Source organism: Somniosus microcephalus, chromosome 3, assembly GCF_052327205.1.
Source record: "Somniosus microcephalus isolate GS21.2 chromosome 3, FLI_Smic_1.0, whole genome shotgun sequence".
Classification (NCBI taxonomy): domain Eukaryota; kingdom Metazoa; phylum Chordata; class Chondrichthyes; order Squaliformes; family Somniosidae; genus Somniosus; species Somniosus microcephalus.
Genome location: NC_140989.1, coordinates 339,364,734 through 339,381,188, shown reverse-complemented (window position 1 = coordinate 339,381,188; position 16,455 = coordinate 339,364,734). Strand labels below are relative to the sequence as shown.

The 16,455-nt window shown below is 47.8% G+C and overlaps 1 protein-coding gene across 1 annotated transcript in view; it reads left to right on the top strand.

The window, feature by feature from the left end:
• Window positions 1-16,455, top strand: part of tie1 (tyrosine kinase with immunoglobulin-like and EGF-like domains 1) — a 162,923-nt gene that overhangs the window by 105,949 nt on the left and 40,519 nt on the right. The window contains exons 11-14 of the mRNA XM_085983239.1: window positions 994-1,131; window positions 2,498-2,785; window positions 11,051-11,329; window positions 14,248-14,550. Coding sequence (XP_085839365.1) covers window positions 994-1,131; window positions 2,498-2,785; window positions 11,051-11,329; window positions 14,248-14,550 — 1,008 coding nt within the window. The remainder of the gene's footprint in view (window positions 1-993; window positions 1,132-2,497; window positions 2,786-11,050; window positions 11,330-14,247; window positions 14,551-16,455) is intronic.

The window sequence follows — 16,455 nt, the reverse complement described above, 5'->3', positions numbered from 1 at the left end:
GGTTTTAGCAGAGAAAACATTTGATAGGAGTGCCCCCTAGTGGACCGCTTCAGTATTGCAGTTAGCGCCATCCTTAAATGTTGCCGGGACCGAAGATCCTCTTTCTGGTGCTAGTCATGGCTAAACAACAACAACTGGCATTTATACAGCGCCTTTAACATAGTAACACGTCCCAAGGCGCTGCACAGGAGTGTTATAAGGCAACAAATTGACCCCGAGCCACATAAGAAATTAGGGCAGATGGCCAAAAGCTTGGTCAAAGAGGTGGGTTTTAAGGAGGAAAAAGAGGTAGAGAGGTTTAAGGAGGGCGTTCTCCCTCCCTAAACCAATAAAAGGTTAAGAGATGGTGCAAAATCCGCCTGAGTGGTAATATGATAAAATCACTCTCTAACTTCCTAGGTTAGTCCATTTATATGTTTATTAATACACAGACGCAGATATATACTGAGGCAAGTGTCGGGAGCATACAAGCAATGCCAGAGAGCATTTGTGTGTAAGTGGAATTTAAAGGGGTGGGGACAATTGGAGCCTCCGCATGCACTAAACCTCTGCCAAAGTCTGGCCACGTCTGTCTGCAGATGTGGGTTTGCAGGTATCGGCGGGTGGGTGCGGAGACCCTCTCGTGCTGCCCAACCTGCCCAGCACCTTTCCAGCAATCCTGCGCTTCTTCCGAGTGCAGATGGGGGTATTCCCCTTGAGGAAACCCAGTGATGTCAGTAATGGTGCTGTGCACATTCCCGTGCATTATTCAGTGTTGGTGGTCGTATGTTGATTGAGCGGAATCTTTTGTATTCCTATTTGTACAAAGCCTGGGGACTCCAATTCACTTCTATGTTGCAACAGACGGCAGATCGGCAGCAAATAGTAACCTAATGTGGCTGCAAAGACAAAAGTTCCCCACAGTGCTTGCAAATGAGACTGTCAAAGACTAGTTAATGGAACTTAATAAAATCTTTGCTTAAATTAAGAAATGTTTTGTCTGCATTATTTCAGTTGATAACAATGAGCCAATCACACTGATGAACTTGAAACCCTCGACAAGTTATCTGGTTCAAGTACAGCTCACTCGCCCAGGAGAGGGAGGAGAGGGACCCCCAGGTCCTGAAACCATATTAGAAACAGATTGCCCAGGTAATTACCTGCAAGTTTTTAGATTTCTTTGACTGTTAATGGAGTCTGTTGCTAATCTATCTCACAAAATCAAATATCTCAATGCAAACTCATATATGTACAGTATACAGTAGCTAAAGCGGATAAATGTAGAATACTGTAAGAGTGTTTTATGCCTGGAACTACCCCTTGTACACGTGCAGGACTTTATTCCGACTGCATGCTCCTGGTGCAGAGCCTTGCCTACCAGAAACACATCCTTCTTGTTGAGCAGTCCCTCGGAACCGAGGATGACTTGCTTCCACATTAAAAATGAGTTTGCAGGTGGCTGATGAGTCCAATGCGGGACCTACAGTCTCTGTCACAGGTGGGGCAGACGGTGGTTGAAGGGGCGGGTGGGTGAGGTGCTTGGGTTGACGTGCGCTCCTTGCGCTGCCTGCGCTTGGCTTCCGCTTGCTCCTGGCGAAGAGACTCGAGGTGTTCGGCGCCTTCCCGGCTGCTTCTCCTCCACTTTGTGCAGTCTTGGGCCAGGGATTCCCAGGTGTCGGTGGGGATGTTACACTTTTTCAAGGAGGCTTTGAGGGTGTCCTTGAAGCGTTTCCTCTGCCCACCTGGGGCTCTCTTGCCGTGCCGGAGCTCCGAGTAGAGCGCTTGTTTTGGGAGTCTCGTATCGGGCATGCGGACAATGTGACCCGTCCATCGGAGCTGATCGAGCGTGGTCAAAGCTTCGATGCTGGGGATGTTGGCCTAAGCAAGAACACTGACGTTGGTGCGCCTATCCTGCCAATGGATTTGCAGGATCTTGCGGAGGCAGCGGTGGTGGTACCTCTCCAGTGCTTTGAGGTGCCTGCTGTACATGGTCCATGTCTCTGAGGCATACAGCAGGGCGGGTATCACTGCTGCTCTGTAGACCATGAGCTTAGTGCCAGAAACACATATTGAGTATTCGACCCAATACAGTATAGACAGAATAAAAGGGAATGATTCACTGATGTATAATGCCATATAGCTCCTATCTTAGTGTCAGCTCCTGAACGTATTGCATACTAGCAAGGTAGTAATTTGCATGTGTAGTACATTATGGCTTGTGGATATCTTCATGCCAACTCCTGTCCATATGTGACAAGATGGCAATATTTAAGATTATGTTAGTGATAAAGGAACTGTTATTAATTAGTCTATAGCCATATAACTAGCATGTCTCCTATAGAGGTAATGTCACATTTCCATATGATCTGTGTATTAATGTCAGCTTTTTGCATAGTTTGTCGTACATGTCCTTACCATCTATCCATTGGCACTGCACCATCCTGGCTTTGTTCATTCTTGCATCTCATCTTCCCAGTTACAAAATGCACCAGAACTTCCTTCCTTTCCCTTTATTCAGAACCCACCACGGTGCCAAAGATTGACCGCATCTTGGCCGAGGGCAGGGACACCATCTCCATCAGCTGGAACATTTCCAAAGATCACGAGACCGGAAGTGGGTTTGTCGTCCGAGTCACTGGCCCCGGGAATTCTATAAAGAGAGAGGTTCGGGTGCAGCCCCTCTCAGTGCGGTCCACGCATATAACCAATCTGGAACCTGGAAATGCATATATGGTGGATGTCATGGTGTACCATTGTGGCAGCCTAGGGCCACCGTCTGTCCCAGTCACGGTGCAAGTGGACGGAGGTAATCTGAAACATTGGACAGCTTTTAGTTATTCCATACAATTAAACCTGGCAAAAAAAGGAGGGATTTCTGGCTGCTTTTAACCAATTGAGAGCCACAGCATTCTATACGAAAGTTTAAAAAAAAAGTTAGGGTGGCATGATGGTATAGAGGCACCGAATGAAAGCCGAGCACCTCCTTACCATGAGGAAGGGAGGGATCAGATGAATGGTCATTACTGGACTATTCTCATACATTTCTTAGTTTTGTTTTTATTCTTGTGCTCATCAAGGCGAGGGATGTTAGTGCTCGGGAAACGGAAATCTCTCCCGGTGTCTGCATCAAACCCTCCGAGGTCAGATATAGCGCAGCCAAATGCAGATTGGGATTGCCAGTTATTGATGAATAAGGATAGTTTGCTACATTGGGACTGTTCAAACTTGTTTCACAGAGACCAGCGAGTAGAGAAGTCCCATCAGTAAGAGCTGGATTCGAACCTAGTGTCTAACCCACTGCGCCACCCCTAACAGCACTGTGGGAGTACTTTCACCGCACGGACTGCAGCGGTTCAAGAAGGCGGCTCACCACCACCTTCTCGAGGGCAATTAGGGATGGGCAATAAATGCTGGCCTTGCCAGCGACGCCCACATCCCAGGAACGAATAGAAAACAAACTTCCCCACCCTAATTTTGTAACTCGCATGTTACCCAATCTATCTCAGAGGATCACCTGTGCCATTGCATCAGTTGCCAATTCGCTGTGTTGCAGACAAACTTGCCAAGTGCACTGCTCCATGGCCCTGTCTCCAACAATGCAGTTGAGAGATATACTTGTAAATGTAGGAGTCCGGAACTGGCACTGCTGATCTGGGAGGCTTGTAAGGTATAGAGACAAGAACCTGAAAACTGGTCAGTACACACACACCTGGGCAGAGCAGAATGAGAGGAAAGTTTAAAAAAAAATGAAATAAATGAAATTATTACAATTATGCAATTTGTGCAGTGAACATTTTCAACATTTTTAAGACCAAGTACAGTTTGTTCTTGCCCATCAACATTGAAACATAGAAACATAGAAACATAGAAGATAGGAGCAGGAGTAGGCCATTCGGCCCTTCGAGCCTGCTCCGCCATTCAATGTGATCATGGCTGATCATCCAATTCAGTACCCTGTCCCTGCCTTTTCCCCATATCCCTTGATCCCTTTAGCCTCAAGAAATATATCCAACTCTTTCTTGAATATATTTAATGAACTGGCCTCCACCGCCCTCTGTGGCAGAGAATTCCACAGGTTCACCACTCTCTGGGTGAAGAAATTCCTCCTAATTTCAGTCCTAAATGGCTTACCCCTTATCCTTAGACTATGACCCCTGGTTCTGGACTCCCCGGCCATCAGAAACATCCTTCCTGCATCTAGTCTGTCCAGACCTGACAGAATTTTATAGGTTTCGATGAGATCCCCTCTCAATCTTCTAAATTCCAGTGAGTATAAGCCCAATCGACACAATCTCTCCTCATACGTCATTCCTGCCATCCCAGGTATCCCAGGAACGCTAGGGATTTCTACAGCTATTTTCATACCATGTGTAAAGTCAACATACCAGTGCCAAAAATAATTTTGCATACCTGCTTGTCCCTTTAAGGTATTTTCATCTGAAACCATGGGATCTACAGCTTTCTATTTTCCTGTTTAAAACCCATATTCCTGGTCAAGGTTACCAATGAGAAGATGAGAAATGTCAAATGGAAGATTTGAAACCAGGCTGTAAAACACAATTCTGTCAGTATACATGGAGCTGCTATTTTGGCCAACCTCTGCCCTTTTGAAGGTAAAACCTCTGGCAGAAGCTAGATTTATGAGAGTCAGGCAAATTGGGTCCTTTTTTAAAAAAAACCCACAGTGTCATATTGAAACCTGTAGATATACAAATCTATGCATTCTCTGTTTTGATCTTTTGCCTACAATTGATATGAAGCACCTCGTATAGAAAAGTCCCATTTTCATGACACGTTCCTCCAAGAAGGTAGAGTACATAGGCTTATCGTTGACTAGTTTCCCTTAGTCGGCTTGCACACAGAGCAGATTTAACCCATATTAAAAACTGTTTCAAATGGTGGCAGACTTCCGTCTAACCCAAGAAACACCACCTTTCTGCTGTGGCCCACATAAATGTGCAACGGGACAAAGATTTGGTCTTATGTATGTCTCTCTGTTGCTATGTTAACAGAAATAGCAATACTCGAAACCTACCCGCAACTGTTCGATATAAGCAGCATTTTGCATGACTATTTTAACAACATATAAAATTCTGACAGGGCTGGACAGACTGGACGCAGGGAGGATGTTTCCCCCGGCCGGGGAGGTCTAGAATGAGGGGTCACAGTCTCAGGATACGGGGTAGGACATTTAGGACTGAGATGAGGAGAAATTTCTTCACTCAGAGGGTGGTGAACCTGTGGAATTCTCTACCACAGAAGGCTGTGGAGGCCAAGTCACTGAATATATTTAAGAAGGAGATAGATAGATTTCTAGACACAAAAGGCATCAAGGGGTATGGGGAGAGAGCGGGAATATGGTATTGAGATTGAGGATCAGCCATGATCATATTGAATAGCGGAGCAGGCTCGAAGGGCCGAATGGCCTACTCCTATTTTCTCATGTTTCTATGTTTCTAAATAAATATTTTTAAATACCACATCGAGTGGTGCTAAACTGGTAGCTATTTTGCTTAGAAAAAAATATGCATTTCAAAATGTTTCTAAACACAGTCTACGACGGGTTTGAATCTCCATGTGCTGCTTAGCTGTTTTCAGTAATCGCTGCGACTTAATAACCATCTGTCTCACCCTGACTTTTCACATAGTCAGGTAAGTCAGCTAGGTGTTAAATGGTAGATAAGCACTACCTGATGTAACAGTACCTGGTGTTTTGATTCAGAACGGTGTAATTTTACCCCAATTTTCTAATCCTGTTTGATTTAACAGTTTGTAAATCTCCTTGCACTCTTACCTGCTATACTAGACTCAGAGCTTCTGCAAGCTATTAAGGAGTCGCTGTCAATGGGATTACATAATCTTCATGCATGTGCTTACCTTGCACACTTCAGGTGGCGATGAGAAAATGGTGTTCCTTGGCACCATTTGGAATCAGAACACTTGGTAAATGCTTTTCTTGGTCACCCAGTACACCAAGACAGGCATTGATTCAATAGCTACAATGGGGGAAAGTGGAATACATAGGCAAAGAATGGCAGAGAAGGCTTTCTGTGTCAAGCGTGGATTCTGCTGTGATTTCCATGGAGCACTGTGGACCCAGCGTGTAATAAATTAAGATAAAAAGATTGCATTTTTCCTTAAAATTCTTCTGCTTATCAACATGAAGGATGTTGGTGCTTCCCAGATCAAGCACTTAGAATCAGCACATCTCCGACTCTTCTCTTCCCTTCCTTGACTTCGCTGTCTCCACTTCTGGCGATCGGCTATCGACAAACATCCAATACAAGCTCACTGACTCCCACAGCTACCTGGGCTACACTTCCTCCCACCCCGCTTCCTGTAAGGGCTCTATTCCATTCTCCCAGTTTCTCCGTCTCCATCTCCGCCGCGTCTGATCTGACGATGCTACCTTCCATACCAGTGCTTCCTACATGTCTTCCTTTTTCCTCAACCGAGGATTCCCCTCTACTTTGGTTGACACGGCCTTTGACCGTGTCCGTTCCATTTCCCGCACTTATGCCCTCACCCCTTCCCCTCCATCCCAGAACCACGTTAGGGTTCCCCTTGTCCTCACCTTTCACCCCACCAGCCTCCACATTCAACGGATCATTTCCGCCATTTCCGCCACCTCTAACGTGATCCTACCACCAAACGCATCTTCCCCTCACCTCCCCTTTCAGCATTCCGAAGGGACCGCTCCCTCCGTGACACCCTGGTCCACTCCTCAATCACCCCTAACAGCCCTTCTCCTTCGCCTGGCACCTTCCCGTGCAAGCGCAGGAGATGCAACACCTGCCCTTTTACCTCCGCCCTTCCCACTGTCCAGGGCCCCAAACACCCCTTCCAGGTGAAACGGCAATTTACTTGTACTTCTTGCAATTTAGTATACTGTATTCGCTGCTCACGATGCGGTCTCCTCTACACTGGGGAGACCAAATGCAGATTGGGCGACCGCTTTGCGGAACACCTCCGTTCAGTCCGTAAGGGGGACCCCGAGCTTCCAGTCGCCTGTCACTTTAATTCTCCACTTCACACCCACTCTGACCTCTCTGTCCTCGGCCTCTTACATTGTTCCAATGAAGCTCAACGTAAGCTCGAGGAACAGCACCTCATCTTTCAATTAGGCACTTTACAGCCTTCTGGACTCAACATAGAGTTCAACAATTTCAAACTATAACCCCTGCTCCCATTTTTCATGCTGTACGATTTTGCCACCCCCTATGCAACATTTTATCTTTCCTGCCTCTTACCTCAGCACAGTATGTTCCTTCAATTCCTTCCTCCCCTCCCACAACCAATCTCCCCCCCTCCGCCCCCCTCCCTGTCTCTGCACCTGCTTAATATCTGTTACATCTCCAGCTTTTTCCAGTTCTGATGTTAATTCACAGAATTCACAGAATCCCCACAGTGCAGATAGAGGCCATTTCGGCCCATCGAGCCTGCACCGACACATATCCCACCCTATCACTGTAACCCCACGTATTTAATCCCCTAACACTAAGGGTCAATTTATCATAGCCAAATCAACCTAACCCGCACATCTTTGGACTGTGGGAGGAAACCGGAGCACCCGGAGGAAACCCACGCACACACAGGGAGAATGTGCAAACTCCACACAGACAGTTGCCCGAGGCCAGATTTGAACCCGGGTCCCTGGCGCTGTGAGGCAACAGTGCTAACGACTATGCCACCGTGCCCCCCACTCTGTTTCTCTCTCTCTCCACGGATGCTGCCTGGCCTGCTGAGTGTTTCCAGCATTTTCTGTTGTTATTTCAGATTTCCAGCATCCACAGTATTTTGCTATTGTCCCACAGAAAGACTGTTTTATACAGGACACAGTCCCATAGTATCTCCATGTTACACAGGGCACAGTCCCATAGTATCGCCATGTTACACAGGGCACAGTCCCATAGTATCTCCATGTTACACAGGGTACAGTCCCATAGTATCTCCATGTTACACAGGGCACAGTCCCATAGTATCTCCATGTTACACAGGGCACAGTCCCATAGTATCTCCATGTTACACAGGGCACAGTCCCATAGTATCTCCATGTTACACAGGGCACAGTCCCATAGTATCTCCATGTTACACAGGGCACAGTCCCATAGTATCTCCATGTTACACAGGGCACAGTCGCATAGTATCTCCATGTTACACAGGGCACAGTCCCATAGTATCTCCATGTTACACAGGGCACAGTCCCATAGTATCTCCATGTTACACAGGGCACAGTCCCACAGTATCTCCATGTTACACAGGGCACAGTCCCACAGTATCTCCATGTTACACAGGGCACAGTCCCATAGTATCTCCATGTTACACAGGGCACAGTCCCACAGTATCTCCATGTTACACAGGGCACAGTCTCATAGTATCTCCATGTTACACAGGGCACAGTCCCATAGTATCTCCATGTTACACAGGGCACAGTCCCATAGTATCTCCATGTTACACAGGGCACAGTCCCATAGTATCTCCATGTTACACAGGGCACAGTCCCATAGTATCTCCATGTTACACAGGGCACAGTCCCATAGTATATCCATGTTACACAGGGCACAGTCTCATGGTATCTCCATGTTACACAGGGCACAGTCTCATAGTATCTCCATGTTACACAGGACACAGTCCCATAGTATCTCCATGTTACACAGGGCACAGTCCCATAGTATCTCCATGTTACACAGGGCACAGTCTCATAGTATATCCATGTTACACAGGGCACAGTCCCATAGTATCTCCATGTTACACAGGGCACAGTCCCATAGTTACTCCATGTTACACAGGGCACAGTCCCATAGTATCTCCATGTTACACAGGGCACAGTCCCATAGTATCTCCATGTTACACAGGGCACAGTCCCATAGTATCTCCATGTTACACAGGGCACAGTCTCATAGTATCTCCATGTTACACAGGGCACAGTCTCATGGTATCTCCATGTTACACAGGGCACAGTCTCATAGTATCTCCATGTTACACAGGGCACAGTTCCATAGTATCTCCATGTTACACAGGGCACAGACCCATAGTATCTCCATGTTACACAGGGCACAGTCCCATAGTATCTCCATGTTACACAGGGCACAGTCTCATGGTATCTCTGTTAAACAGGGCACAGTCCCATTGTATCTCCATGTTTTGCAGGATACAGTCCCGTAGTACTTCCATGTTACACAGGGTATCCATATCAATTTATTACACTGATTATAGTGCCATGGTATTACAAAACATGAATGTTGTGTCACTGAAAGTTAACAGGCAGGTACAGCAAGCAATTAAGAAAGCAAATGATATGTTGGCCTTTATTACAAGGGGATTTGAGTGTAAGAGTAAAGACATCTTACTGCAATTATATAGGGCCCTGGTGAGACCACACCTGGAGTACTGTGTACAGTTTTGGTCTCCTTACCTAAGGAAGGATATACTTGCCATAGAGGGAGTGCAACAAAGGTTCACCAGACTGGTTCCTGGGATGGGGGGATTATTTTATGAGGGGAGATTGAGTAGACTAGGCCTATATTCTCTGGAGTTTAGAAGAATGAGAGGTGATCTCATTGAAACATACAAAATTCTTACAGAGCTTGACAGGGTAGATGCAGGGAGGATGTTTCCCCTGGCTTGGGGAGTCTAGAACCAGGGGTCACAGTCTCAGAATAAGGGGTCAGCCATTTAGGACTGAGATAAGAAGAAATTTCTTCACTCAGAAGGTGGTGGATCTTTGGAATTCTCTACCCCAGAGAGTGTGGAGGCTCAGTCGTTGTGTATATTCAAGACAGAGATCAATAGATTTTTGGATATTAAGGGAATCAAGGGATATGGGGATAGTGCAGGAAAGTGGAGTTGAGGTAGAAGATCAGTCATGATCTTATTGAATGGCGGAGCAGGCTCGAGGGGCCAAATGGCCTACTCCTGCTCCTATTTCTTATGTTCTTATGTTCTTACATAAGGTATAGTACTATGGTATCACTCTGTTACACAGGGACAGTGCAGTATGATGTACGGCACATGTTACAATTTTTCATTTTACCCAAGATACTTTCGCAGAATATTCTGCTTTACACAGGTGTAGTAGCACAGAGTTACACAAGGTTTCAGTATCGAGGCAGTGACATGGCTCATCCTTGGTTCAGTTCCATGAGGTCTCTTTGTTCTCAAAAGGTTAGTATGCAGGTGCAGCAAGTGATTAAGAAGGCCAATGGAATGTTGGCTTTCATTGCTAGGGGGATAGAATATAAAAATAGGGAGGTATTGCTTCAGTTGTACAAGGTATTGGTGAGACCGCACCTGGAATACTGCGTACAGTTTTGGTGTCCATACTTAAGAAAGGACATACTTGCTCTCAAGTCAGTACAAAGAAGGTTCACTCGGTTAATCCCGGGGATGAGGGGATGGACATATGAGGAGAGGTTGAGTAGATTGGGACTCTACTCATTGGAGTTCAGAAGAATGAGAGGCGATCTTATTGAAACATATAAGATTGTGAAGGGGTTGGATCGGGTGGATGCGGGGAAGATGTTCCCGATGATGGGTGAAACTAGAGCTAGGGGGCATAGTCTTAGAATAAGGGGCTGCTCTTTCAAAACTGAGATGAGGAGGAACTACTTCACTCAGAGGGTGGTAGGTCCATGGAATATGCTGCCCCAAAAAGCTGTAGAAGCTACATCATTACATAAATTTAAAACAGAAATAGACAGTTTCCTAGAAGTAAAGGGAATTAAGGGTTACGGGGAGCGGGCAGGAATTTGGACATGAGTCTAGGTTCGGATCGGTCATGGCCCTGTGGGTAGCGGAGCGGGCCCAGGGGCCGTGTAGCCTGATCCTGCTCCTATTTCGTGTGTCTAATTCTGTTAGATTCAGGAGATGGTTCTGTGATAGTGGATTGGCGGTTAGGATCAGATCAGCCATGATCTTATTGAATGGCGGAGCAGGCTCGAGGGGCCGATTGGCCTACTCCTGCTCCTATTTCTTATGTTCTTATGTTCTTATGTAATTATGAATACCCTAGGTGGGTCCTCTTTGAGAGTCAATGCAATTTAAATGAAGAAGTTGGTTCTTGTCTATGCAGGCCCCCCACCTCCCAGACGCCTACAGGCCATACCATTGTCCCTGACCAGCATACACTTGAAGTGGCTGCCGCCCCTCAGCACAAAGGGAATAAACAAGTACACCATCGAGTACCAGCAGATGGAGCCACCCAGCGAGCCTACGTGGATCGATACAGCTGCTGGAAATAAAACTGTTAAAGAGCTGAGTCCCAGCACACAGTATCAGTTCCGTGTTCGTGCGCAGTCCAATGTTGCAGGTGAATGGAGCGCTCCTGTCACATCTTGGACCTTCAGTGACTGTAAGTGAGATTTTTCCCTGTTTCAAAGTTGCCCTCTTTGGCAGTTTCTCTCTGTTGAACCCGCTCTGATTGCCTCTTTTGCTATTGCCAATTGTCTCATTCTCTGATAAAGAAAGACTTGCATTTACATAGCGCCTTTCACGACCACCGGACATCTCAAAGCGCTTTACAGCCAATGAAGTACTTTTGGAATGTAGTCACTGTTGTAATGTGGGAAGAAGAAAGATAAGTCATAAACATTTCCCTTATTACCAATTATAAAAGTAGACACTGATAATCCACTGTCCTTTCAGAAACTAGGCCGGGACCTGGATGTGCCAGGATCGAGGCCTGAACCCTTGAATTTTAATTCTTTTTTCAAGTAGCCCCCTTTGTACGGGGGTATCAGGGTGGGGGGAGTAACTGCACGCTTCTTCCGAGGAGGGCCAGGCACCCCGGCCCCCTTTCCACCATCCCCGGCTCAGCATTCTTCTCCTGGGCTTTCCAGCCTCATGTGAATGGGGGGCGTCCCAAATGTGTCCCGAGTGGCGTGGTACCTGTCATTGGGATGATAATTAAGGGACCTCCCCCCGACCCTGCTTATGTTGGTGGGCTCAGCCGCAGAGGTCTGGGGCGGCAGTAACTCAGCACTTACACTGAGAGGTACTTTCCTGTGGATTTTCAGGGCCAGTACCTTTTTTAAAATGGCTAACTGACGTAAGAAAACTACTAGGCACTTGGTCTAAGCGTTAAACAAAGCTTTAATCAACTGTTTTACAACATGGAGGTCTAGTTGTGTCCTTCAGTAGTTCCTGTTAAGAATGTCCTGCACAAGCTGGGCCCGTGCCCGAGTATTTATACACTCACTGGACAGCGCCACCCGCAGGCCGCTCAATTGATTCATGTCACTAACCATACGGAGTTCCTACCTATTTGAAAGGGCGCGGACACAGAAATGTTCCTTGAAGCAAACCTGTGTGCCTCCAAACCCAAGCACTCCTGAGTGAAGCCAAACCACCTTCAGCATCCTTGATGGTCACTGACTTTACTCCACATCCCACAGAGTGACCTAACCTGCTCCAGATTCATTTTTATTTCAATTCAATTCAATTCAATTTTATTTGCCATATGCAACCAGTACAAGTACAATTACAATGGAATGCTTACTCCCCGTAGGGACGCGTCAGCTATTCATACAGCGCCGCGTTCAGAAAGTCAATACAATGGCTTCCCGTGGCAGTGGGAGCACGATGTCCCTCAGCCGCTCCGTCCTCCTCGTCACCGCAGCCTCCTCCTCACTGTTGCCGGCTCCAAGTGGTGGCCTGCTTTCCCGCTCACGATCCGAGCTCTGGCCGCCATGCCCGGCTCCCCTCCTCCCAGTCGGACTGCGAGCTTCCCGCCATGGAGCTGCTGGCCGACGTGCTGCAGCGGGTCGTCGTGACTGCTGCTGCTGCTCGTTGCGCTGCGCTGCCTCCGCCCGACTCGCCGAACTCATCGCCGGGATGTGAATGCTCCGGTCGCCGCGGCCTCCTCCTCACCGTCGCCGGCTCCACGGTCCGACGGCCCGGGGCCTGCTTCTCCCTCTCACGGTTCGGCCTCTGGCCGCCATGCTCGGCTCCCCTCCTCCCAGTCGAAATTCCTTCCCGCCGAGGAGCTGCCGGCCGACGTGCTCCAGCGGGTCGACGTGGCTGCTGTTGCTGCGCTGCGCTGCGCTGCCTCTGCCCGACTCGCCAAGCACCTCGCTCCGGTTGCGGGAGCGAGCGGCGAGAGCTGGCCGCCCGAAGCAGGGAGAGCACGCTCAGCACCGGACCGTCTCGGCCGCCAAAATGTTGCTACATTTTTCTTTAAATACTTTCCTGTGTAGTTGTCCTACATATTGTCAAAAGCCTAGAAAAAAAGCATGTAAACAGTACAATTGTGCAGCTGTTTTGCTAAATGGCGAATAAATACTGTCTATGTGCTTGCTAATTATTATGCCCAGTTATCTCATACTGAAGTAACGCCACCCAGCCTCTCCATGCACAGCCCATTGGCCCCTAGCTGACAGGGCCAGATCTGTCAAGACAGGACAGAGCAGGACTAGCAGTGGGAGAACTGTTTCTACATAGAGCCAGTTTTAAATTTACTCAGAACTCAATTTGCTTTATCACCGGCAAATCCACAACAAAAAAAACTGAACACAAGCACCAAAAATGTACAGTAGCATCATAAAATATCAAAGAGGTGAACTCAATTAAAAAAAAATTACGCCAAGCTTTCTTGTGCACACAGGAATCCTGTTATATAAAGAAAGAAAGGCTTGCATTTATATAGCGCCTTTCAAAATCTCAGGACGTCCCAAAGTGCTTTACAGCCAATGAAGTACTTTTTTTGAAGTGTAGGGGCTATTGTAATGTAGGAAACGCAGCAGCCAATTTGTGCACAGCAAGTCCCAATAATGTGTTAGTGACCAGATAATCTATTTTTTAGTGATGTTGGTCGAGGGGATAAATATTGGCCAGGACTCCCCTGCTCTTGTTTGAAATAGTGCCATGAGATCTTTTATATCCACCGTAGAGGCTCATCTAAAAGACGGCACCTGCAATGGTGCAGCACTCCCTCAGTACTGCACTGAAGTGTCAGCTATAATTTATGGTCAAGTACCTGGAGTGGGACTTGAACGCACAACCTTCTAACTCGGAGGCGAGAGGACTACCAACTGAGCTACAGCTGACTCCTGAGAGTCGAGTATTTACCACTAAACTGAGGTGAAAATATCTCTAATAGATGAGAGCATGAGAATCAAAGTGTTTATGTATCCAAAATATTGGTATGACCCTTAGAGCTTTACCAAGATGTGTACTTCACTACCCAGCAAAAACCCTGGACACTGGGGAAGCCTGCGGGTGCCTTTAATAAACTAAATGAGTGATTATTCTCTCCCTTGTTTTTAACTCCAGCTATTCCGCCAGCACCTTATGATGTTAAGGTATCAAACATTACCGACACATCTGCAGTGATCTCCTGGGTGGTACCGAAAAAACATGCCATCTCCACTGTGGTTATAAGGTGTAAAGTCTATGGGGCTGCAAAATATACTGAAGTCACGCCGATCAATTTGGCGGAGATGCCAACTTCAGAGTACGTCTTGCATGGGTTGCAGGCCGAGACCCCCTACCTAGTGGAGGTTTTAGCCAAGAACAATAAGGGAGAAAGCCAACCAAACCCAATGAAAGAACTTCGAACAGCGACAACTCCACCAGGTAAGAATTGGAAGAACTCAGCTAACTACAGTACACATCTGGATTTGTGCACATACATATGTATATATATGTGTACATGGGCATATATTACTAATATTCAGTCTGTATATGTGTTAAAGGGCATCAGGCCAATCTTAGCCGTTTTTCCTAACACAACAACATGCAACTTCTAAAACACCTTTAACGTAATAAAATATCCCAAGGTGCTTCACTAGAGCATTATCAGACAACATTTGACATCGAGCCACACAAGGAGATATTAATCAGGTGACCAAAAGCTTGGTCAAAGAGGTAGGTTTTAAGGAGCATCTTAAAGGAGAGAGAGATAGGGAGGCAGAGAGGTTTCCGGAGTGAATTCCAGCGCTTAGGGCCTAGACAGCTGAAGGCACGGCCGCCAATGGTGGGGCGAAGGAAATCAGGGTTGTACAAGGGGCCAGAATTGGAGGAACGCAGAGTTCTCAGAAGGTTGCAGGCCATCGAGTGATTTGAGCTCAAGGTTGAGAATTTTAAATTTGAGGCATTTCTAGACTGGAAGCTAATGTAGGTCAGTGAGCACAGAAGTGATGGGTGAACAGGACTTGATCCGAGTCAGGATATGGTCAGCAGAGCTTTGGATGAGCTGAAGGAAATAATAGGAGGGTAAGGAGGTGGTGGGGGGGGGGTGGTTTAAGGAGGGTCTTAAAGGATGAGAGAGGTGGAGAGATAGAGGTGGTTAGGCAAGTAATTCCAGAGCATGGGGCCTAGGAAGCTCCAGGCACACCTGCCACTGGTCAGGCAAAGAGAGCGGGGGTGCACGAAAGGCCAGAGCCGGAGAACCCCAAACTACTGCTAAATGTCTTAGAGTCAGCTTACTTGAGTGGGTGCAATTTGTACTCTGCCCTACTTTCAGGATCTCACCTGAGCGGAAAATCCAGGCAGATTGATTGGCCTAGAAATTCGGTAGGCTTAGCGCCGCATTTGAGGCGCTAGAGGGCCTAGCGCCGGAGTTATGGCCAGTTGAGAAATTCCCTGGGGCCCTAAATCGGCGTTGCACCGGCAGCGCTGCGCCGGCACCGATGACGTCATCGGTGTGCGCAGCGTCCCGGTTGCCGTGGTAACCCGGCCCCAAGCCGAAATTCAGTTGCGCCCGCCTCGCCCGTGGCAGGCGCAACTAAGACTCTGGCAACAGAGTCTTCCCCCAGTGTGCGCCGGCGCATAAAGGTGGAGCGGCGGCCGGCCGCGTTCCCGGCGGCCGCCTGCCCGCACCTCCCTTCCCGGACTCCTGCATTCCCCCCCCACGGCCCTGATCAGTGTCTGATGCGAGCCCGGCACTTCCCCGAGGTGCCGGGCTCAGATGTCGGGTCAATCCGCCGGACAGTTGTCGGCTGCAGGCAGCTCCTCCTTAACAGGAGGAGGAGGCCTGCAGTTCCCCCGCCTGCCGCACCGCATCGGGTGCCGCAGCGGGGGATTTGCGCCGGGAAACCCAAGTTCACGCCCGTTTTGAGGCGCTAAAGGAGGGTTTTAGCGCCCGCCGCCGTCTGGGCCCGGCGCACCCGAATTTTTGTCGCGCGCTGCCGCATTACCGCTGGCGCAAACTTTCTGGCGCTACAGCCCTGGCAAGACCAGAACCCAATTTCTAGGCCATTGTATTTAGGGAATTACAGACTGGCTAACCGCAAAATGACACACCTCTGCTCTTGACACACATCCCTGGAGCTTCAGAGCTGATATTCATTGAATGAGCTCAGTTATACAATGGTGTTTTACAGAAGGTGCATTTCCACAGTTGGTAACACCCAGGATCCTCACAAGTCCAGCAATGCCATAAGCTAATTGTTGCACTTGCAATTGCTTTGTGGTTAAGTGGAGGATTTCCCTGTCATTTGGTTGTGTGGCTGATTTAAGAGACCCGAGGACATGTGAGGA